We start from the raw sequence: 24,513 nt of genomic DNA, 5'->3' as shown, positions 1-24,513 counted from the left end.
AACGAAGACCCAACACAGCCAAAAATAAATAAAATTAAATAAAATTTAAAAAAATAATAATAAAGTTAAATATGTTCAACTAAGAGTTCGCTCCTAACTAAGCCAACTCCCACTTGCCCATCAATGCCTAATCACATTTTCCTTTTCAGCCTGGCTCACTGACAAGCAAGTTCACAATACTGGCCTCCTTTCTTTCTCCTTTCTCTTCTCTTCCCTCTCTTCAGAAAAAGGTGAGTGCCGAGTTGAATAATGTCCCCCCCCCATTCATGTCCACCTGGTACCTGTAAATGTGACTTTATTTGGAAACAAGGTCTTTGTAGATATAATCAAGTTCAGATGAGGTGATACTAGGTTAGAGTGGGCCCTAAATCAATGACTGGTATCCTTATAGGAAGAGGGAAATATGGACACAGACACACAGGAGGGAGGCCATGTGCCAAAAAAGACAGAGATAGGAGTGTGGTCTCCCAAGCCAAGGAATGCCGAAGATAGTTGGCAATCACCAGAATCTGGAAGAGGCAAGGAAGGGTCCTCTCCTAAAGCCTTCAGAGAGCATGGCCCTGTCAACACCTTGATTTTAAACTTCTGGCCTCCATAACTCTGAGAGAATTAAGTTTCTGTTGTTTTAAGCCACCTAGTTTGTGGTACTCTGTTACGGACAGTGCTAGGAAATGAATATAATTAGTATAGGAAACTATACTCTTAGCAACATGTTATGCACTCTCTAAATTAAAGGGCAAGGAAATAGTACCTGAATAGAAAGTCAGGGAAGGTAGATGAGTTTATGCACCCTACTGATCAGATCATACCTAGGTTATTTCGCTACTGTGTAAATGGGGGTGAGGAGAGAGACCTACTAAGCATAGAACATAATAAATAAAGCTACATCTTATGAGGGAGGGGGGTGATTTAATTTGCAACAGGCAAAGGTACATATAGTTCAAGTTACCCTAGAAAATTGCTTAAATTACCTTAAAAGACTTGTTTTTTGTTACTATATGACTAAGTCCAATAAACTATATTACTTCCACTTTGAAACTCACTGCTATTTCTCCTCAGCTGGGTAGTAAATATAGACACGCCTTGTTTAACTGAGCTTCACAGATACTGTGTTTTTAGCAAATTGAAAGTCTGTGGCAACTCCTGCCACAAGTCTATAGGAGCCGTTTTTCAAACAGCATTTGCTCACCTCATGTGCCACATTTTGGTAATTCTCACAAACCTTCAAACTTTTTCATTATTATTATATTTGTTATGGTGATCTGTGATCAGTGGTCTTTGATGTTAATATTGTAATTGTCTGGCATTTTTTAGCAGTAAAGTATTTTTAAATTAAGGTATGTACATTGTTTACTAGACATAATGCTACTGCACACTTAATAGACTACAGTACAGCATAAACATAACTTTTATATGCACTTGGAAACCAAAATATTTCTGGGACTTGCTTTATTGTGATATTTGCTTTATTGCAGTGGTCTGGAACCCAACCCCAAAATATCTCTGAGCCATGTCTGGAAAGTGGTTGGTTGCCATCCAGGACTGGGTTGTATTTAAACTGTATATTCCACTAGATTTCCTTTAGCCAAATGCACACAACTGAACTCACATATGTTTTCAAAGCCCATGCGCCAGGCTTCCACCGGCATCCCACTAACCTTGAAGAATATGGAACTGACTAAAATCAAACATGTACTCACCGAGTATGTTTTCATGGCGCATTAGCACGGTTTGATAGATTTCCGTTTCTCGAAACCAGCTAGCTTCTTCAGTGGTAAAAAACACTTTGACTGCCACTTTCTCACCACGCCATTTACCCATCCACACTTCTCCATATCGGCCTTTACCAACTTGCCGAACCATCTGAATCTGTTTGGCAATAGTTCGCTGAACCTTCATAGTAAAAAGTAAAATGAGAAGAACATATTAAGATTGAGAAAGTGGTTTAACAGGCCATCCCATCAAAAAGGATGGTACATACAACCAACAAACTCGAAGATTAACATATATACAGTCAGCCTCCATATCCGTTCCGCATCCTTGGATGTGGAAGACCGACTGTATGGGACCTGAGCATCTGTACATTTTTGTATCTGCAAGGGGTCCTGCAACCAACCCCTGAGGTCGATCCTGAGGGAGGACTGTACTGTATTCAAAAGGAGATGAAACAATGTACAATATATTCTAAAATCACAAAATAACAAGTTAGTCAATGTGGCAGATTTTTTGCAAAAATGGACTATATAATTCCCCTCCCAGTACACACACCCTTGGGTAGTGTCCTCCAGACTCTGGGCTTGGCTACATGTCTTGCTTTGGGCAAAAGAACAACAGCAATTGTAAAACAAGTGAAAAGTCTTTGTGCACCGGGGCTTGCCCTTTCTTGCCATTCTAGGGCACACTGTGACCAAAATGAGCAAAACCATACCAACTGTTGGTCATGTACATAAACTATACCATTTGGCTCTAGCTGAGCAAATTCAGAAAAAGAACTGCCCAGAAGACCCACAGAATCATGAAAAATAACAAATGTTTGTTGTTTCAACCCACTAAGCTTTGGGGTGGTTTATCATGTAGCAAAATCTAAATGACAGTTAAAAATACTCAACTCAGTCTGTAAGACCCTACATGATCTGGTCCCTGCCTAACTCTCCTGCCTGATCATTGACTTTAATCCCCTACCCTCACCCCTCTTATTTACCTTGTTTCAATTTTTAGAATTCACTCAAGCTCATTCCTGTCTCAATCTTTTTGCATGTGCAGTTCCCTTTACTTTTTCAGAAGCATTAGCAGCCATTCTAAATTAAAAAAACAACACTAAGGTCCCGGTTGGAAATGTAGTTAAAGTGGGCTAGATTTTATGAGCATCTAAACTGACTTACTTTATGTATTACTTATTACAAATTCCTTTTGTGATTTCATTTTAGAAAGCCAGAATTATTGAGGTCTAATTTACATATACTAAAATGCACTCTTTTCGAGAACTGTGTTTTGACAAATGTATACAGTTATGTAACCACCAACATCACAGTTAAGATACAGAACATTTCTATAACCCAGGAAAGTTCCCTTTAGCGCCTGAAAGTCAATCACCTCCCCACCTACCTTGAGTCCCTGGCATGACTGATCTCTTTTCTTTCCCTACAGTTTTGAACATGACATAAATGGAAACATACAATAGGTAGCCTCTGTATCTAGCTTCTTTCATTCAGCATAAAATACTTTGAAATTTACCTGTGTTGCTATTGCATGGATCAGTAGTTTGTTCCATTTTACTGACAAGCAGTATTCTACTCAATGAATGTACCACAATTTGTTTATCCATTTACCAACTGATGAACTTTTGGGTTGTTTACAATTTATTATGAATAAAGCTGCTATGAACATTCACAGTCAGTCTTTGTATGGACATGTTTGCATATTCCTTCCATAAACAATTAGCAGGACTGCTTCACTGTATAAAAAGTATACGCTTAACGTTTTAGTCAGCTATAAACCTGTTTCCCAAAGTAGCTGTATTCTGCATTTCAATCAGCAATATATGAGATTTCCAGTTAATTTTATTTATTTATTTGTTTGTTTGTTTGTTTATGGCTGCGTTGGGTCTTTGTCGCTGCACGCGGGCTTTTCTCTAGTTGCGGTGAGTGCGGGTTACTCTTCGTTGCGGAGCGCGGGATTCTCTTGCTGCGGATCACGGGCTCTAGGTGTGCGGCCTTCAGTAGTTGTGGCACGCAGGCTCAGTAGTTGTGGCTCGCGGGCTCTACAGCACAGGCTTAGTAGCTGCAGTGCACGGGCTTAGGTGCTCCGAAGCATGTGGGATCTTCCCGGACCAGGGCTCGAACCTGTGTCCTCTGCATCGGCAGGCGGATTCTTAACCACTGTGCCCCCAGGGAAGCCCTGATTTATATTCTTTTCCACTTAATATTCTCAGTTTTTGTCATACTAGTGAACATGTAGTATCTCACTGTGTTTAATCTGCATTTCCCTGATGATGCTGAGCATCTTTTCATGTGCTTATCTGTCATTCTTATATCTTCTCTGGGCAAGTGTCTGTTCAAATCGTTTGTCCATTTTTTAAAAATTGGGTTGTCTCATTACTGAGTTGTAAAAATTCTTCATATATTCTGCAACACAAATTCTTTATCAGAACTCCTTTGCCAGTCTGTGACTTGTTTTTTCACTTTCTTAACAGTGTCTTCTGAATAGGAAAAGTTTTAAATTTTAAGAAAGACCAATTTATCATTTTTTAAAGTGACTCTTGCCTTTTGTGTCCTAAGAAATCTTTACTCAAGGTCACAATAATTTTCTAAAACATTTTCTTTTAAAGGTTTTATACTTTAATTTTTACATTTAGGTCTATGATCCATTTCAAGGTAATTTTGTATATGGAGTGAGATAAGGGTCAAGATTCACCTTTTGGCAAATGGATGCCCAATTTTTCCTGCACCATTTGTTGAATGGACTCTTTTCCCCACTGAATTACTCTGGCATCCAAATCAATTGATCACACATGTGTGCGTCCATTTCTAGACTGTATTCTGTTCCACTGATGTACATACCTATCCTTATGCCAGGATCACATAGTGTTGACTACTGTAGTTGTACAATAAGCCCAGAAATCAGGTAGTGAATCCTCTTTATTCTTCTTCTTCAAAATTGTTTTGGCTCTTCTAGGTCCTCTGCATTTCCAAATAACTGTTAGAATAAGCTCATCAATTTCTACAAAAGTTTGCTCTGATTTTGATTTGGATTGAATTGAAACTATAAATCAATTTTAGGATAATTGAAATCTTAATACTGAGTCTTCTGATTCAAAAACAGGTTAAAAACCTTAACGCTTATTAAGGGTTTTGTTCATTTCTTTTGGCAATGTTTTCTGGTTTTTTTTCTTTTTTCTTTTTTGCGGTACGCAGGCTTCTCACTGTTGTGCCCTCTCCCGCTGCGGAGCACAGCTCCAGACGTGCAGGCTCAACGGCCATGGCTTCACGGGGCTAGCCGCTCCGTGGCATGTGGGATCTTCCCGGACCGGGGCACAAACCCGTGTCCCCTGCATAGGCAGGTGGACTCTCAACCACTGCGCCACCAGGGAAGCCCCAGGTTTTCTGATTTTAAGTGTACAGGTCTTACATAAATTTTAAGTTTATTCCAAAATATTTCATGTTTTTGATGCTATTTTAAATGATAGTGCTTTTAAAATTTTAATCCCTAATTGTTTATAGCCAGTGTACATAAATTCAATGATTTTTGTACAATGACCTTGATAAACTCACTTATTGGTTGTTGTAGCTTTATGTTATCATCTTTGAGATTTTCTATGTAGACAATCATGTTGTCTGCACTGTCCTTTCCAATTCAATTACAGAATTACCTGATTCAATGAATTTTATAATTAGAGATCAATGTATTTACTTTAAACAAACCAACTAAACACAGAATTTAAAATCTATCTAGATATCTAGTATTTATTATAAGGGTCCCCTTGACCCCTAAGTCTGAATATTTCTATATATATAATTCTCTTAGAATTATTTACAACTCGCTTTAACATCATTTTTATGAATTGTGTTTCGGTAACATAGTATTATATTGAGGGAAGTATCCTCTCTATGAAGATGATCTGTGGGAGTAACTTCCTTTTGATTTCAGAATCTGAAATAGTTATACTTCTCCCAACCAAGCAGTTTAACCTTACAGATGCAAGGTATTTTACACCTGATTCCTCAAGTTGGCTGTTAAAAACCTGTGAGCTAATGTTACATAGCACTTCATGACCACATTTTCTCTCTTAACCTTGCTTGTGACTCTACCTTACTTGATATTCAATTTTTCTTATTTCATATTTTAACTAATTTCATCTTGCATTACTGTAACCATCTTTCTAAATAAGAAGGGAAAAAAGTGTGTCTAGTAAAGTCCCATAATATGTAATTATTAAGCTGTCTACCATCATATGACAACACATTCTATATTAATAAACCATTCATGTTTATATGACATTTCAGCTTACCAATAAGGGTAGTCCAGATCCACTACCAGAACTTTGTGACTGGTCAATAAGGTCTTTTAATGATTCCCCAACTGGAATAAATGCTTCATCCTGTTCCAAGTCACGATTGTAACGGCGTCTGCTTGAGATGCTCTTGCAATAATGTCTTTTAAAAAAGCAGAAAATAATCTACATTAACATTCTAAAACTATAAAATTCTAAGGTAAGAAAAATCTTGAGGTTGTTGACACTATCATCCTTCCTTCATCACATGGGTTCATATCCAAATTACTCTTATCATAGAAAAATATATCCTCTGTTAAAATAATGTCCAGAAATGGAGTTTATGAGGTAGAGAGCTATATACTATCTTAAAACGGAAAGACGTCCATGGTACATTGGCAAGTGAAAAAAACAGATCAAAAAACAGCATGTAAAGTATGATCCTAGCTATAAACGTTTTAAAATTCTATGTATCTATACTTGTCTAAAAGGATCAGAAATATATCAAGTTGTATATAATAGTTATTGCTGGGAACGTAGGAATATTTACTTTCTACTTTACATATGTATTTTCATCTGAATTTGTAAGCATGTAGTTTTGTATCAAAACGAACAATAAATATACTTCCATTTTAAAAAAGAGTTTATGGAAAAGAAATCAAACAAGTTCTCTTAATTCATTCTAATATTTTCAAAGGCTTTTTTAAAAATTTCAAATTATGAAATGTTTCAAACATGTAGGAAGGTAGAGATTAATTTATTTGGCACCCATGTGTAAACCATTTAAATTTAATAAATATTGACATTATGCTGTTTATTCTAGATATATTTTAAATAAATAAACATTAAATATTTGCAGCTGCAGCCATTTCCCTCATAATTCCATTTCCCTCATTTACTCCTAAGAGACAAACACTATCCTGAAGGTGGTTATATCCTTCCTATCTATGTATTTATACCTTTACCATAAAAGTATATACTCATAAACAGCATCGTTCCTCTGGACACAAATGGCGTATGTTGTATTAATATTTTACATCATGCTTTAAAAAACTCCTTATGTATTACATATTTACTCATGTTGATACATGTTAAAAAAACAATAGCTCATTTTTATTGATGTTGAGTGTGTGTCAGGCAGTGTTTTATGACTTACTTCATCTTTATTAAATTCCTAAGAGGTAAGTACTATTGTTTCCATTTTACAAAAGAGAAAACCATGTCCCAGAGGCTCATCATTTGTCCCAAGTCAGACAGCTGGCTAATTATTCTCCAATACTGAGGCAAGACCCTTCTGAGTACTATAACCAAAACCCCATGAATTATGAGGTTTTCAAGTCACATAGCTGGTGGGAACAGATACTATCCCCAGTCTTGTGTGAGCACTGAATACTGTTTCCTTCCATCTTTTTTTTGTGTGTGTGTGTGTGGTACGCGGGCCTCTCACTGTTGTGGCCTCTCCCATTGCGGAGCACAGGCTCCGGACGCGCAGGCTCAGCGGCCATGGCTCACGGGCCCAGCCGCTCCGCGGCATGTGGCATCTTCCCAGACCAGGGCATGAACCCGTGTCCCCTGCATCGGCAGGCGGACTCTCAACCACTGCGCAACCAGGGAAGCCCTCCTTCAATCTTTTCAGCCGTTCTTTCCCAGCCTTAGGTGGTTTCCTCACTTGAACACACTGATCAAGATTCAGCTGAATATTCTATGGGAACGTTCTGAAGATGTCTGGAGTTCTTTCTCTGTGAAACTCTCCTTTCCAGTACTCTGTACCTATGAACTATAGCTGCTGCTCTCTCCCCAGACTCTCAGCTGTATCTCCTCGATTCAGTGTCTGCTGGGCTACACCTGAGTTCTTCCTGTGTCCCGCAGCCAGAAACTCTCTTCAGGGAGTAAGCTGGGCAATCACAAGACTCACCTCATTTGTTTCCTGTTTCTCAGGGATCAGTGCCCTTCCCTGGCTGATTGGCAGCTATTAGTATGTGATTGGGGCTTACTGATTACAGGTTTCACTGTAAGACAATCTGCTTGGGCCATTTCACTGGACTTACTAGAGACAGAATACTCAGGTCTTTTTTCTTGGGCTACATGGATTTTCCCCAGGAACAATCTTCTTATATGTTATCTAGAGGGAACATGCTTGGTTAGCAGGGTTCTGGAGGGTAGGGGGGGCCCACAAATTAGTATGTAAATATTCACTTTACCTCCTTATTTTTATTATAATACCTCACCCTCAACAATGGGATACCACAGCTGAGAACATTTTTGTTCTTTTCAGAGACTACATTTCTAGCCTTCTGTTAGAGAGATGGTGGAAAGTCACATCATTATTCAGAAAGAGTAGGGATCTCAACATCTGTGGTACTTGGCATCCAAAATGGCCCACAAAATTTCTCAACTCCTGGTATGCCTGTCCTTGTTTATCTCCCTTCCATAAAGCAGGGCTGATCTCTGTGACCAACAGAATATGGCAGAAGTGATGGTGTCACTTCTGCATCTAGATCATAAACAGCACTGCAGCTTCCACCTTGGTCTCCTGGATCACTCACTCTGGGGTGTGTGGGGGGAGCCAGGCTTCATGCTGTGAGGAAGCTCATGCAGGCAGCTCAGTAGAGAGGCTCACATCAGAGGAACTAAGGTCTCCTGCCAACTTGTGAGCCTCAGAAGCGAGCTATCTTGGAAGGGGATCTACCAGCTCCACTCAAGCCTCCAGGTAAGCGCAGCCTCTGCTGACATCTGAGCCACCCAGTCAAGTCACTCCTGAAGTCCTGACCCACAGAAACAATGAGAGAGAATAACTGCTGTTTCAAGCCACTAAGTTTGGGAGTGATTTCTTAATGCAGTATTGCACAACTAATACAGCATCTGACTTTCTAAAAACAGACTTTCAAGCAATCCTCTTGGTTTTACTGCCCTCCTCAACTTCACTACCATAGATAACTGCTACTGCCAATTGAGCTTCTTGGGGAATTTTACAGTATAAACTGGTTGCTGTTTGTCTTTCTCATTTTCTAGCCTGGGATTCAGATTTCTTAGGTCTACAATGTCACTACTCATCCATGAGCTTCACAGGTTCCACAGCTTTTTGCTGTTATCTTGTCTCCTTGCCCTAGTTGGACAAAAAAGTTAAAAACTCTTTATTGCTGTTTTAGTGGGGCACAACAAAAGTAAGTATGCTCAATCTACTTCTTTATCTAAAAAGTCTATTATCAAACATTTGAATCTTTGCCAGTATAATGGGTAAAAAATATCTCAGTATGATTCTAATTTATATTTTTCATATTATGAGTATTCTTAAGTCATCTTTTTATTTTTCTTTCAAGAGCCATATGTATTTCTCTTTAGGTAAAACATATGCTCATTTTTGGGGGCCTAATTTCCTACTGAATTGATTTTTTTCTTTTTGATTTATAGAAGCTCTTTATATTTGAGAAATCAGCTCTTTGTAATATAAGCTACGGATATTTTTCACTGTTGGTCTGTCTTCTGACCATTTATGGTGGTTTCTACCACATAATAAAGTTTTATTTTTATGTAGTTGACACCATCAATCTTTTCTTTTTTAATTTTAAGGGTTTTTTTTTTGGTTTTTTTGCTTGTAAGCTTTGTGTCAGACTCAGATTGTTTTAAAAAATTCTTCCAAGGTTTGTTCTAGTATTTTAATCAATTCAGTTTATATATATATATATACATATATACATATATATATATATGTATATATGTATATATATATATATATATATAGAGAGAGAGAGAGAGAGAGAGAGAGAAAGGGAGAGCGAGCACCCCAATCTGGCTAAAATTTATTTCAGTGTACGGAATTGATTCAACTTCATTTTCTTCCATATAGCTATTCACTCCCAAATCCATTTACTGAATAAGCCAACTTTTCCTCAGTGATCTGAAACGTTACCTTTATCATATACTAACTTTCTTTATATACTTGGGTCTACTTATGGGTCTAGTAACAAATTCCACTGATCTCTCTGTTTATTCATATGCCAGTAAGATAATATTTTATTATTGAAGTTTATGCCCTCCTCTTATTGCTCTTCTGGCAACTGTCTTCTGAAATCATGACTAAATGCAAACAATTCTGAACTGCCAAATAACTAAAGAATGATAATACATACAGTTGATTTCTTGGGACAGGTTTTTAAATTTAGATATAAGGAAGTTCAATATTCTATAAATAAGAAAATCTTAAGTACTCATGAACGTAACAAGAAGTATAATGTTGTGTCCAATTAATTGATTAGTAGTAAGGTCCTCTGTTCCCTTAAGAAAACTATAATATAGTTAATTAAAGGAGATAACCAGAAAATACAAGTTAATGGTTCCTGAAATACATTCAGTGTCAATGGTTTCTGCCTACTGGCTTTAAGAACAACTGTTTATATCTAATATTCAACAAAATATTTTGCATCAAAATAATTATCTTACTTGTAACAAAAGCAGCTGGAGAAGATGATCATAGCAATTATGCAGACAGCCATAGAAATGAGCAAAGCTAGCCATCGAATGTTGTTGCCATCGAAAAATGGACCTGATAATGGAAGTAAACAATGAAAAAGACATATTATCTTTCAATCACATCTTAAAAGGAAAAAATAACTTGTAGTGTTGAACTGTAGAAAGCTTGCTTATTGTTAAAACCAGCGAAAATATTTTACTGAGAATCATGATTGCACTTTTCTCTGCTAACCTACCTATAACAACAGGGGGCAGTGTAGGTTGTAAATACTGGTTACATAAGTTGGTCCGACAACATTCTATTGTCCGGCGTAGCTGGGCTTTTGGTGAATCCTAAAGGAAGAAAATTAGAAATAATTTGATACATGAAACTGATAATTAATTTTAAAAATATTCATAAAATACAGTTTCTAATTCAGTGAGTGAAAAGGACCTGCTAAGTGTGTGTGAAAGTGATTATTGAAAAATTTAAATCTATGGTGAAATAGTGTTGTAAAGACTCTAAAATGTTTTTTCTTAAGGAGAATGTACGTATGTGGATGGTGTGTTAGAACACTAGACTATAACTTAATTACAGATAAACAAAATTTTATATATATTTTTCACCCAAAATTTGGCATATCTTAAGATATGACTATTCATTTGTTTTTAGTAAAAAAGTATTTAAAATCATGAGATCTTTTCCTAAAAAACATGGGTAATACATTTTATTACAGTGATAAACTAGCAGGGTAAATATGATCTCATAGTAGTATTGAGACTTAGTTGGATGAGACTTAAGATCTGACTAAAAAGTGGAGCGTGTCCTAGGCCAAAGAAATGACAGGTTAGAAAAGGCAGTCAAGTAGGCAGAAGATACAGTTGATTCTGCCTATAACAACTATGTCGAAACTAATGAACCTGATACGGAAGCAAGTTGAAGTGTATGTGGTGAGGATTAGGGCAAAATATAGAAACAATATTTCTGAGAGTTTCTGGGAGACCACCAACCAGATATGTGTCCCTAATACATCAGAAAATGAGCACAGGGAAAGACTATAGTCATGGGAACAGATACCAAAAATTATATGTGAAGTTTTATTTGATTAAAAGTACAGTATTTGAGAAGTTCTTAACTTGAATGCTGACATTTCAGCACTACCTGGAAGAAGTGCCATGCTAGACCAAAACAGTAACAGAAAGGAATTGTCTGTCATCATAGAAGTAGCAAGAATATAAGCAGAAATCAACCTTCTTATTCTTAAATATCAGATGGGCAGAAAGGAGAAACCCCGATATAATCAGGTATTCCTTTAAAAATGTGAAAATGAGAGTCCACAGGGGAATCTATATGGGATTCTATAAGGGACTTGAGATTATATAAGAGAAGATAAGATGGGTCAAGAGTACTTGGAAACCTCCAAAAGCACAAGTTTTACATTTTAACTGAATTTTTAACTTTCTAACAATTTTTTTTACTTTTAAATGATCATAAAAAGAAAGAGAAAAGAGAGACATGTCAGAAGTTACACAGGTGACTCTGAAAAAAATATCCCAGATCTAGAGAAAACTTACATGAAGGATGGAATGAAGAGTATACAACTAAAGATGAATAAAAGAAGTGTGAAGCATCCAAGAACAGTCCCAGTATGGCTAAAGTTCAAAATGAGCTCAGCCTTGCAGGACAGAAAATGTAAAGAAAAATCAGGAAGGGGTTTTTGGCAGTGCTCAAAGAAAGACCACGAAGCAATGGATGTAGTATTGCTGACAAAATACTAGGTAATGGAGGACAAAGAAAATGAACACTTCCTTAACTCTCATTTTGTTTCAGTCTTCTCTATCAAGGATGATTGCAGGAATGAAGAAGGCAGACCAAACGCTAGTAAGTGGGATTGGTATCCCAGAAGTATGCAGAGACCTTACAATGTTTTTGTGTTCTGTCTGAATTCCCATCTTCTCAGCTAGGTGAATTACATCACAGGAAGTTGAGAGCACTTGGGAGAAGGCTGAAAGTGGTATGATTTAAAGATTTTAGAAACAAGGAGTGCTGTAAACTAGATAGCTAAATGTAATATTAAATTTAAAAGGGAAAGAAAGACTTTGCCAACAACAGATTGGGGGCAGCACAGTATTATGGAAACAACAAGGATTTTGGAATCAAATAGCTTAAATCATAGCTTTGCCATTTATTAACTTTGTGACCCTGAGCAATGAACTTACTTCTCTCTGGGCTTTAGTTTCCTCTGCTATAAGACGGAGGATAAAAAATACCTGCCTTATAGGGTAACTGGGAGAAAATGAGGTAAAATATATCAAGCACTTAGCATATTAAATGCAAATAGTAAATGTTCAATAAATTAATTCTTCTTCCTCTAGTGAATGTGACATAGATCCCAGTTGACATTCTAGAATAAGTCACAAATGCTTGTAATCTCCTGGAAGACTCAATGTGGCTTCACTGAGAACAAGCAACATGAAACTCACATCTTTCTTAGGTAGGTTAACTATATATCTGGATAGGCAAAAGTTACGTGTGTCTAGATTATGAAGTTGGGTGACACAAGCTTTCCGGTTCCTGCACTCCCCACTCCCATGCTCCACCCAAGTCTATTTGTATCTCTGGATTTAGGTGGGCAATAAAAATCCTTGTGGGGAAAAAACTCACTTGGCATTCACAAAATAGGAGATTCTAACTTATTTAGTGAGCTTGAATGGGGGGCTGCAGATGAGGCGGAGTGGTATACAATAAAGGAACTGAAACCAAATTACAAGAAATGGCAGTGTGGTTTCTGAGAAATAATTCATCCTACTGGAAGAAACAGAATAAGCCAGATTTACCTACAGAGACTGGATTGTGTGAGGGAAAATCAAGGTCTGGGTGAAGCATGGTGATTATCACTTGAACTTGTTTTGATTCAAACCTGACAGTATGTGAAAGCACTGGGAGGAAAAAGCTTAGGTAAAAGTAGCAGAGCTGTTCTGCTCAGGTTAGGTGCCAGGTAAATTAAGAGTGAGATATAGCAAGATACACAGAAAGTGAGATAAGTGGTGGTCAACATGTTTTGTCTGTGTAACCCCTAAATGAATTCTGAAAAACAATGTATCCCCTCATATATTTTTAGACTGACACCTAAAATTTTTCATCATAAATAGCTGCAAAGAATATATTGATAATTACTTGCATATTGCACATATTTTAAAATAAAATTAAAATAACTCAAATCTATTCAGTAGAGTCTAAATAATATAGCAATTAATACCCGTTATCATTATTTAAAAAAATAAATGGTCAAAATGCTTCTTTAACAATTGAAAATTTTATAGTGTTCCTTTCGCTCCTTGAGCTCCTATTCCGTTTCCACATTTTCCACAATAATTATGTCCTAATGTTCATGGAGAGGGGGAAGGGTAAGGCAGGCCGAAGTGAGAGAGTGGCATAGACATATATACACTACCAAATGTAAAACAGATAGCTAGTGGGAAGCAGCCGCATAGCACAGGGAGATCAGCTCAGTGCTTTGTGACCACCTAGAGGGGTGGGATAGGGAGGGTAGGAGGGAGACACAAGAGGGAGGAGATATGGGGATATATGTATCTGTTATAAAGCAGAAACTAACACAACACTGTAAAGCAATAATACTCCAATAAAGATGTTTAAAAAAATTGTCCTAATGTAATATGTATCTTGATAAATAATTCTCCACATGAAAAATAAACATATATAATCTATTTTATTTCCTGTGATAGTATGTCTTTAAGCCAAAAAATTATTTTGGTTTGATTTATCATCACAATTATTATTAGTATAAAATTAATCAAAACTGTATATATAATCTTTATTAAAATACTAATATAAAAAGAAAATTTTATTGGAGAGGTATGAGATGAATGACACTTTTAAAAAAACTACTTCATAAATTCATGGATAATTACTTATTGCTAGAATGAGGAAGTTTGGCATTAACTTTAATCCTATTTTTATCTTTTCCTTTTTTGGGGTCAGTACTAAGATTCTTTGTTCACATAAACAAAAAGATGATAATGGAAGGAACTAGTTATGCCATTGTCTCCTAATTCTTTAGAGACCTTCCAATCGTATGCTAAAACTCTTGTAATGATCCTATTAGGAAAAATTATTTTACATGATCTAGCAAATTGGTTGAAAGCAAAAAATGAAAAACTACCAGATACGCAAATATATCTGCTATCCCCAAGTTCCCCACACTGATACTTAGATTTCGAATTATAACACTGTTTGGAAACTTGAGTATTTACATTCCAGGCCACTAATCTGGAAGCTGTAACAAGGATGATTGTGAAAAGGAAGGAAGGAAAAGAGAAACTGCTTAAGAAGCTCTGGTCTCAGGCAGATCAATATTAAGCAATAGGACCTGTGGAGGTTCATGATAGGTAAACCGATCCCCTTAAAACTATCCATGTGCTTATGCGATCCTTGTGTAATGTAGTCTGTGTGCACCCAGGTATATGCGTAACCCAGTTTAAAGCCTGCTTGGTTACATCATCAATATGGTAAAAGCTAACATTTACTAAGTCCTTACTATGTGCCAGTTGTGCTAAACTCTTTGCATATATGCTACCTCTCATTTGACCCTTACAAGAACTCCTTTGCTGATGAGAAAACAACTTAAGAGAGTAAAGCTCCCTGCTCAAAGTTCCACAGCTAGCAAGAGGCAGCATGTCCATCTGAACACAGACTGTCAAGCTTAACAACTAAATTACATTGATAAATTCATTTGGGACACATCTAGTTGAGGGGGCCTGCGAGACACTGGTTACTACTGTCGAGCTCAGTGCTGCTTTAACCACAGAGAGGTCTTTCTTCAACATTTTAAAGTGTTTAAACAGTGTACTGTTTGTGCGGTTGATAAATATGCAAATAGCATAAAACTGGAAGAGAGAAACAAATCAGCATCCCCCAAATCCTGACAAATTAGAGCAAAGGATTAATTTTAATACAATGAAATTTAACTTAGACAAGTATGTGACAATTGTGTAACAAAACTCATTCCATTCCCACCTACTTGTTTGTGTCAAGAAACCAACAGCACCAATAAAGAATGGAAGAGATAAGGATGAGCAGTAGCATGAGTGAAAGACATGGGGATTTCAGCTGACAGAAAACTCCATATATTTCAAGAATATGGTATGACAATCAAACCTCTAACATGAGATTTGGCTGCATTTAGGAAAAGGGAAAGGAGTTACTAATTCTTGGGGGGTTTTTTTCTTCTTTTTTTCTGGCCAGACCACAGTCAATTCTGCATCTTACACTGAGAAACTGAAGAGTGAGTAACTCTAAAGCTGATGATTATAAGGAGCAGTTGAAGTCATTCTGAACTACTATTTTCATTGGGCAAAGACTATAGGGTATGGGGAGTAAAGCAGTACAAAAAGAAATTTCTTCACATAGTAAAGGGCTACCATATTAAAAAGGGATTCAATTTGTTCTCTATCGTCCAAGGAAGTACAAAAGGAAGAGAGACTTGCAGTCATTCAGAGGAAAAGCTTTCTAAGGATAAGGTCAGGTCATTACTACAGATGAAAAAGGTGGGCTTGGGAGGTAACGAGCCCGTCACTAAATGTGTAGCAAACAGAAAACAGATGGGATGCAATATGTGCAAGTGTGTGTGTGTGTGTGTGTGTGTGTGTGTGTGTGTGTGTGTGTGTGTGTGTGTGTGTGTGTGTGTGTGTGTGTGTGTGTGTGTGTGTGTGTGTGTGTGTGTGTGTGTGTGTGTGTTCGCGTGCGTGCATGTGTGGTTTCTATCAATCCTGAGAATTTCTCATTAATTGGAATAATTTTCTAAAATAGCTGAGGCTTAAATTTGTTAACAGCTCTCTCTGGAGCTGTTTTCAAAAACATTGGAAGGATCCCCTAGGGCAAAATTACTATACAGGATTTTGAAGAGATTAGGTTTATAACCCAAAGCCATCAATATGTTCATAAACTATTACTGATCCTCTGATTCCTTTGCTGTGCTGTTAAAGTAACTCCACTGAGATCTCCTTACAAGGACTTAAGGTCTCTAAGTTGTCTCAGAGAGATATAAAGGTTATTTACCTGTCACCTTAAAGTCTTTCCAGTCAATTTTATAATCCAGAAATAAGTGTGACAGTATCATTTTTTACAGGCTTGACAATTTAAAAAAAAGATGATTTAAAACTTTTTTTAAAGTAAAATAATCTGTAATTTCAATTGGCACAATCATACAACCTGAAGCAAGAGCTAAGCTTCCTCCAATATATTTGCTTCCAGAACACACAGCAATGAGCAGACCAGGCACACTTCTCCCTGGGGAATCAGCTTTTCCTGTGGCCGCTCCCTTTTTTATTTCATAGGCCTCAAATTAGGTCTTACCTTGCACTGAAAATCAGATCCTTCATATTTCATACACCCTGAAGCCAGCGTGGTTTCTCCCTGGTCATCTTCTTCTATGATGGCAAAGCAATGCCCATTAGTTCTAAAAGAAAAAAGCCAAAAAACCAAAAACCAACTTCACATTGGAAAGTACTAGTTAAATCTCAGTATGAATGTGACCAGTTACTGATGGCTTTTAGTTCTGAATTAGAATTACATTCACGTTTGACTTACTGGCAAAACAGTATGCGTTTTAAGGCAAATGAAAATTGTCACATCTGAACTAAAACCTAAAGGTCTAATAAAAATCCTGTGTCAGGTAGAAAAGGATTTTCTATTAAACAAGTCCCACCAAATATGAAATACTATGTAACTTCTCTTTGCTAATCATAGTCATGTGATCACAGAAAGATGATTTATACAACTTTATAAAGTAAATAATCTTAACGTTTAAAAATATACTTAAAAATAACTTTGTCTCTTTTCATCCATAAGATTTTCAGTATTCCCATACTGTACATAATAATAAATAAAAACAAACTTTCCTGTGAAACATAAAAATAGATTCAATGACAAAGAAAAGTATATTTGGGAAGACCAGACTAACTAAGATCCTGAGAGGCACTTTTAATTTAACATGATAGGAGAAAAGGGAGAACTTTTGAATAGCTGAATTTTCAAGAAATTTATATAAATGGATTTGTATTTAATAAAATGTTATCGGGACCTCCCTGGTGGTGCAGTGGTTAAGAATCCTCCTGCCAGACATGGGTTCGAACCCTGGTCCGGGAAGATCCCACATGCTGCGGAGCAACTAAGCCTGTGCACCACAACTACTGAAGCCCGCGCGCCTAGAGCCCGCGTTCCGCAACAAGTGAAACCACCGTAATGAGAAACCTGTGCACCACAACAAAGAGTAGCCCCCGCTCGCCACAACTAGAGAAAGCCCGCACGTAGCAATGAAGACCCAATGCAACCAAAAATAAATAAATAAAATAAAAAATTGGAAAACCCTAGAGGGGAGTATCTTTAAAAAAAAAAAAGTTATCATTTTAGTACTAGTATGCCAGAATTTTCTCCTAATATATTCATTAGGCTTTCACGGGTAGGAAGAAACATCTAAAAGATTTTTTTGTGTCCCTCCTTACTGTTCATATCAGTAAGTATACTGCTTACAGTTAAAAGAATATTGCAGAATTATTCATTTTCTGAAATGAGAAAATGTTAAGTGTGAGGTGAAATTCTGTTAAAATTGATGATTCCCAGTTTTACTCTGGGTTACTAAGCCTCTAACAAATAGCCCACACAGATCAAGCAAGAACTACAGACAAGAAGTCTGGCAAGAAGTCTCTTGGTGACATAGGGAACACTCCCCTAACAACAGATCACCCAGTCTGCCACAGTAAAGTCAACCACTACCAGCACAAACAACAAATCTAAGACATGGTGAACGATCATATAATTTCAGTGTTTTATATGTATACATTTTGGCTTTATATCTGGTCACATTCAAAGAGCATAAAATTATTAGGAAAGTGCAAAACAAATCAATAATTATTGATTATTACACCTTTATAACAGGGAGACAACTGACTGATAAGATTGAGTCGTTCAGGGAATTTTTTTGGCTAGTAAGTCAATTCTTCAATGTTCCCCAAGAATACGGAATAGAATTACATGATCATATATAAATATTAATTAGTTAACATGAAATTAAGTAGAAAAATTAAAGTGGTTATATAAATCAGATTTGGATTTGGGAGTTCACATAAGAAAATAACACAAAATTAATTAAATATCACAATATCATTCTTATAGACCTGCAAAATATTTCAAATATTTCAAAATATTTCAATTTTTAAATTTATTTAATAGGAAGGTTTTTTTAAAAAAAAACTATTTATTTATTTGTTCTTATTTATTTATTTATTTATTTATGGCTGCACTGGGTCTTTGTTGCTGTGCGCAGGCTATCTCTAGTTGCGGCGAGTGGGGGCTACTCTTTGTTGCATTGCACGGGCTTCTCATTACGGTGGCTTCTCTTGTTGTGGAGCATGGGCTCTAAGCACGTGAGCTTCAGTAGTTGTGGCACGTGGGTTCAGTAGTTGTGGCTCAGGGACTCTAGAGCACAGGCTCAGTAGTTGTGGCGCATGGGCTTAGTTGCTCCGTGGCATGTGGGATCTTCCCGGACCAGGGATCGAACCTGTGTCCCCTGCATTGGCAGGCGGATTCTCAACCACTGCACCACCAGGGAAGCCCCTATTTCAACCAATTTAGAATTACAAGGTTTTAGGTGAATTTTCAAGGTTCCTTTTTGGTAATCTCTAAGTTTTCTACAATGAATATCAATCACCTTATGATAAAAAGATCACTAAATAAACCCAAAATGCTAGACAAATACCAGATTCCTTTTAACTCTTTAAAACCTATATTACAATGTTACTCTAAGGAAATACCCATCAATCACTTAATAGTAATAAATGTTCCTATATAAAAAACAAGGAGCTTTTGGCTCTTTGGAAAAACCATATAAAGTTAAAGAAAAAAAATTCAGACAAAGTAAACAATTCTTAAAATAGTACTAAGTGCAACCCTATTCTCGTAACTTTAAGAAGAACTGCATAAAATACTTACATGCATGTGTTGTTAATAGCATCATCTGGGCAGTGTCCTGAGCAATAGCACTTTAAAAAAGGCAAGGTATCCTCTGGTGCTAAGGTTACTCCATTTTCTGACTTTTTCTGGTCGGAGTCTGATTTCATCCCGGTACCATGGAGCATACTGTCTAGATTCTGCCCTGCATTCAAACATGAAGTTGTAAATAAACCATTCGGAAAAGCTAATTATTTTATTCCAATTTTCAGTGAGAAGTTTCTAAGCTTTCTTATTTTTTTTTTTCCCCAGAGGCAAAAGCAAACACAGTGTATTCATGAGTGAGGAAGGGGGTTGGGGTGGGGGAGAGAGGGAGAGAGAGAGAAAGGGAAGGGGGAAAGGGTAGGGAAGAAAGAGGGAGAGGAAGTGGAGAAGTAAGGGGGCAGATCCGATAGATCAGTAAGCTTTCTTATTGTATTAATTGCAGCTGTGTGTTTTAATTAAAAATAAATTTCATTTATATGATTAACATTTATTAACAGCCTAAAATGCACAGAAAAACTATCCCAGGTATTGTGGGATATATGGAGATGATTATGTCACAATTTTTGCACTAGTGAAAGACAAACAAGAGTGGCACAAGGTAGAATATGGTCATAACTTGTAAGAAAGGTACAAAATCTAAAGCAGTTTCAGAGAAGAGCAAGATTATTTCCAATCATTAAAAAATATGTACAGCTGATTCACTTTGTTACACAGCAGAAATAACACACCATTGTAAAGCAGTTATACTCCAATAAGGAGGTTTAAAAAAAAAAAGGCAAATTACAGTTCTTTTTTTAGACTCTCTGGTTCAAAACTTGTGACTAGTTTAAAAAAAGTAAAGTCCTTTATTTGTACCTCTATGTGGAAGTGAAATTACTAAGCATCTTGCTCTGGATTTTAATTGCTTAAGGGAATTATGAGAGCATGGGGACTAATCATATTATCTGGTGCCTTTTATCTCAAGGTCATTGGTTCAAATCCAGACTATGCTGCCAGAAAATGAAGGTCACTGGAGGGCAGTAGTTAGCGCATGGAAACAGAACTGTGTTCTTGCATTAGACTCTCGTAGCCTCAAATGACAGATACTGTCATATTTGGTACTGATTCTTTCAGGCTGAAAGCAGAACAGAACTAAAACAACGTTTTAGTAATTCCTTTCTCCCTCTGAATCAGCTGAAATCAGCTAGGCTACTCCTTGTAGAGTTGATCTTCATGGAATGAAATGTAGAGCTAAAACAGGTATAAAATATTAAGAGAACTGTGTATGTATTTCATTATAGATGTTAAATAAGTGGTTCACAGCATAATGTGAACTTGACTTAAAATTTAGCCGTACTAGTGAGATGAACTTGAAAAAAGAAAAAGTAACACATACACACACATTGATAACAGGAAAAGAATGTGCTGCTAAATAAATTTTAGTGATTCCATGCCATAAATTTCAATAATGTTCACTTATTCCTATAAGTTGCTACAAAATGTAGACTTCATTTATGTTAAGAACATCAACAAAAAAAAAGGGGTGGGGAAGAGTTTCAGGAAGGGAAGAAATCCACTGGTCTAGAAATGAGGAAATCTAGATTCTGGTCTACTATGTTCCTCCACCATTTATCTAGCTGGATGATCATGGACAAGCCATGTCATTTCAAGCCTCATTTACTCAATAAGACTATAGGACTAAAGCATATCTGAGGTCTCTTAACCAGTTTTAAAATGATATTACAACAACAGAAGGAAGCAACAATTTAACTACGGGGACCAAATGGCAAATAATATATTTATGCATGCAATTAGTTTTTTTCAAAAATCTAATGATACATTGAAAAAGCAGTATAGTGTGGCAGAAATAACACTGAAATAACAGTGAGAAGTCAAGGGTTCAAGTCCTGAATATCTCCATTGATAAGTTAGTCTCTGAACCTCAGGTCTCTATCTATAAAAAATGATGATAATAATTTCTGCCCAATTCAAGAGATTATATATAGATCAAATGAATGTATAATAAAGGGCTTAAATATAAAAGTGTATAAATGAAGATATTACTAATAACAAAGATCATACGAAAAGATCACCAATACCTGGAAAATTCAAAGTTACAGATGGTTAATACACATAACTTCCTAGAACACTGTTTGAATTTAAGAGATAGAAATATTTTAATTATGATAATTTGCATCTGAGGTTTATATTATCTCAAGTATTAATTAACAAAACACTGATTAGAGGCCAACTACGTGCAGGCAAGTTACCTCTGAACGTTGGAAACTGATGTGGTCCTTGAGAAACTTGGAAGGAGACAAAGGTGTATGTGTGTGGAGGGGATAAGCACATAAATAAACACAATTCAAAGAGTGATATAATACAAAGGTGCTATGTAAACAAAGGAAGGAGCCAATAACACAAACTCACCCTAGGGCGTCAAAAGCAAAGAAACCTGAGCTATACCTTAAAGTTGTAAAATTTCACTGAATAGAGGCATGGATACAAAGAAAAATAGCTAGCAACAGCCTCTCTGTACTCTCTCCCTAGATGACAGCACTTATTCCCATGGTTTAAATAAATCTCTTCGTTGATGGTTCCTAGATTTATCCCTTCAGCCTTGACTTGCTTAAGTAACTCAAAACTAACTCGTCTAAAATGGAACGCTTGACTTTTTTCCTCAAACCTTGTCCTCCCCAGGTCTTTGGCTCACCTTCCAAGATATATGTCACTTTTTCTCATTTTGGTCTAGTTCCTGCTATTACCCGGGCCCATCATATCATGTCACTTCCAAGATAAGACACTGATCTCCCTACTTCTGTTTTTGCCCCCTCCAACCCATTTCCCACATAGCAGCCAGAGTTATCTTATAAACCTAAATCTGATCCTGTCATTCCCTGCTTAATACCAATTAATGGCTTCATATACACTCAGAATAAAATCCAACCTCCTTCACCAGGCCTACTGAAGCCCCGCAGGATTTGGACTCTGTGGACCTCTCTCTCCCATCATGCCCAAACATGCAGCCCTGTGTCAGTTCCTAGAACACGCCAATCTCTTTCTACACACAAGTCCTGTGTTTACAAAGCATAAAATTATGAGTCCTGGTGTGGGCTGGAGCTATAGGTTATATATATAACACCACTCTAGCAATCCATAGTAATCTCTAAGAAATAACTTTTTTTTTTGGCTGCTCTTCGCGGCATGTGGAATTTCCCGACCAAAGATTGAACCCGTGCCCCCTGCAGTGGAAGCAGGGAGTCTTAACCACTGGACCACCGGGCAATTTTTTCTACATTGGTTTTAGTTCTTTTCCTTAAGAGCAAATATTTTTATCTTATTATTTGAAGGGAACTATCAAACTAATCTTCTTTGAAAGGAAATGTAACAAATTTCGCTTATATTTCAGAGAAATATAACGCTTACTAAGATTTTTCACTTATGCCTGGTAACTAATTACCAATTTATTTCATCTGACAAAAGTTTATTGGGACTTCCCAGGCGGTCAGCTGGTTAAGACTCTGCGCTTCCACTGCAGGGGGCACAGGTTCGATCCTTGGTTGGGGAACTAGGATCCCACATGCTGTGCAGTGTGGGCGCAAAAAAAAAAAGTTTATTATATAACAACTTAGGATGGGGAATGAGAATTTTGTATCATATTGTCTCTGTGTGATCTATATAGATTAAAAAAATTTTAATACTAAATACTGATTACCTGGGAGTAAGGTAGCAAATACAAATGTTACTATTAACTCATCTTCAAAACTGACAGCTTTGGTTGACACTGATCAACAAGGCATCTAACAAAAGACGTTAAAATAAAGATGTTTTATTAAATAATGTGGTGTTTCACACAAAAAAGTAGCTTTTGCAAGAGTGCTTTTATATTCTCAGCATGGGTACTAAATAAGGGTACTAAACCTAAGACAAAATACAAAGAAGCTACAGATTTCATTATTCTGTTCACTCAAATGAAAATGTCAAAAGATTTATGCTGTTAATCGTAATTCTTATTAGCAGATTTTAATCATCACTGTGAACAAAACATTATGAAGAACAATCTGTGAAGATATAAACTTAAGAGAACGGAGATGTTCAGTAAGTTCTATATAAAATCATTTTGCCAAATACCACTATCTCTTCAGTTTAAAACACTGTCCTAATTAAACCATACAGGGAAAAGCTCATATGCAAATATATAGTCCATCTGATCCTAAGAGTCATCAAAATAACTTCCTGTTTGGGAGTTCTAAGTTGTGAATGCACAGTGTAAAATTACAATATTAGTCATAAATAAAACTTTTGAGTACTCTGAAGAAATTTTAATATTTGGCACACAGAAATTCCATTTATGTTTCTCAACTCTTTTAACAACAATAAAATGTTTTTAAAAAATTGACATTTATTCCTTACTGTATTTTAAAGCGGAGAGGAATTTTAAAACTAAGTCTTGAGTACCTATTACCCTTAGGCACTAGGTCACCTACTTTATTTTATATTTTATCTCATTTAATCCTCATAAGACCTGGTGTTGTACATCATAATGCCTATGTTACAGATAATACACAAAGTTCAAAGAGACTGAGATTTTATACAGACTTGAAAATGTTTCTATCATAGTCAAGTTCAAAAATTATTTGGCATGTGTTTGTTCTTTGCCTCTATACTTAAAAGCTATTGGCATACTGGACCTAACTGTTCAAAACGGGACATGAGTTGAAAAAGCGGTCCTAAGAATGAGTGTTTTTTATATATAGAAATAAATTACTAAAAAAGAGATAAGATTGCTTACATGAACACTGATTTACCTTGAACATGAGAAATGATGAATAGATAGGCTCCCAATAATCTGATGTAAGTATACAGCTGAGTCATTGTTCAATTTTAACGTTCCCTGTACACTGTCACCTTTAATAACTAGTCTTGTTATGTCACTAATTTAAAAGACTTTCATTCAATGAGATTTTCTTGTAAAAGGTCTCAATCACTTGACAATGACTCCAACTTCCACTGCTTTCTCCTGACTCCTGAAAGATAAAAATATTAAGAAGGAAATGAATATAACTGAATTCTGGAAACTTTT

At 36.4% G+C, this 24,513-nt stretch overlaps 1 protein-coding gene across 3 annotated transcripts in view; it reads right to left on the bottom strand.

Moving 5' to 3' along the window:
• Window positions 1-24,305, bottom strand: part of BMPR1A (bone morphogenetic protein receptor type 1A) — a gene marked incomplete at both ends in the record, with an annotated part of 28,468 nt that extends 4,163 nt beyond the window's left edge. Inside the window, 7 exons of one of the 3 annotated variants that reach the window (XM_079713945.1) lie at window positions 1,701-1,893; window positions 6,008-6,152; window positions 10,430-10,532; window positions 10,696-10,792; window positions 16,815-16,917; window positions 19,449-19,611; window positions 24,239-24,305. In XM_079713945.1, the coding sequence (XP_079570071.1) occupies window positions 1,701-1,893; window positions 6,008-6,152; window positions 10,430-10,532; window positions 10,696-10,792; window positions 16,815-16,917; window positions 19,449-19,611; window positions 24,239-24,305 (871 nt within the window). The remainder of the gene's footprint in view (window positions 1-1,700; window positions 1,894-6,007; window positions 6,153-10,429; window positions 10,533-10,695; window positions 10,793-16,814; window positions 16,918-19,448; window positions 19,612-24,238) is intronic. The other 2 variants (XM_079713946.1, XM_079713947.1) reach the window with 2 other exon arrangements.
• Window positions 24,306-24,513: the final 208 nt, after the last annotated feature.

The sequence above is a fragment of the Hyperoodon ampullatus genome (genome assembly GCF_949752795.1).
Source record: "Hyperoodon ampullatus genome assembly, chromosome: 1".
Classification (NCBI taxonomy): Eukaryota; Metazoa; Chordata; class Mammalia; order Artiodactyla; family Ziphiidae; genus Hyperoodon; species Hyperoodon ampullatus.
This window is presented reverse-complemented; position numbering and strand designations above follow the sequence as displayed.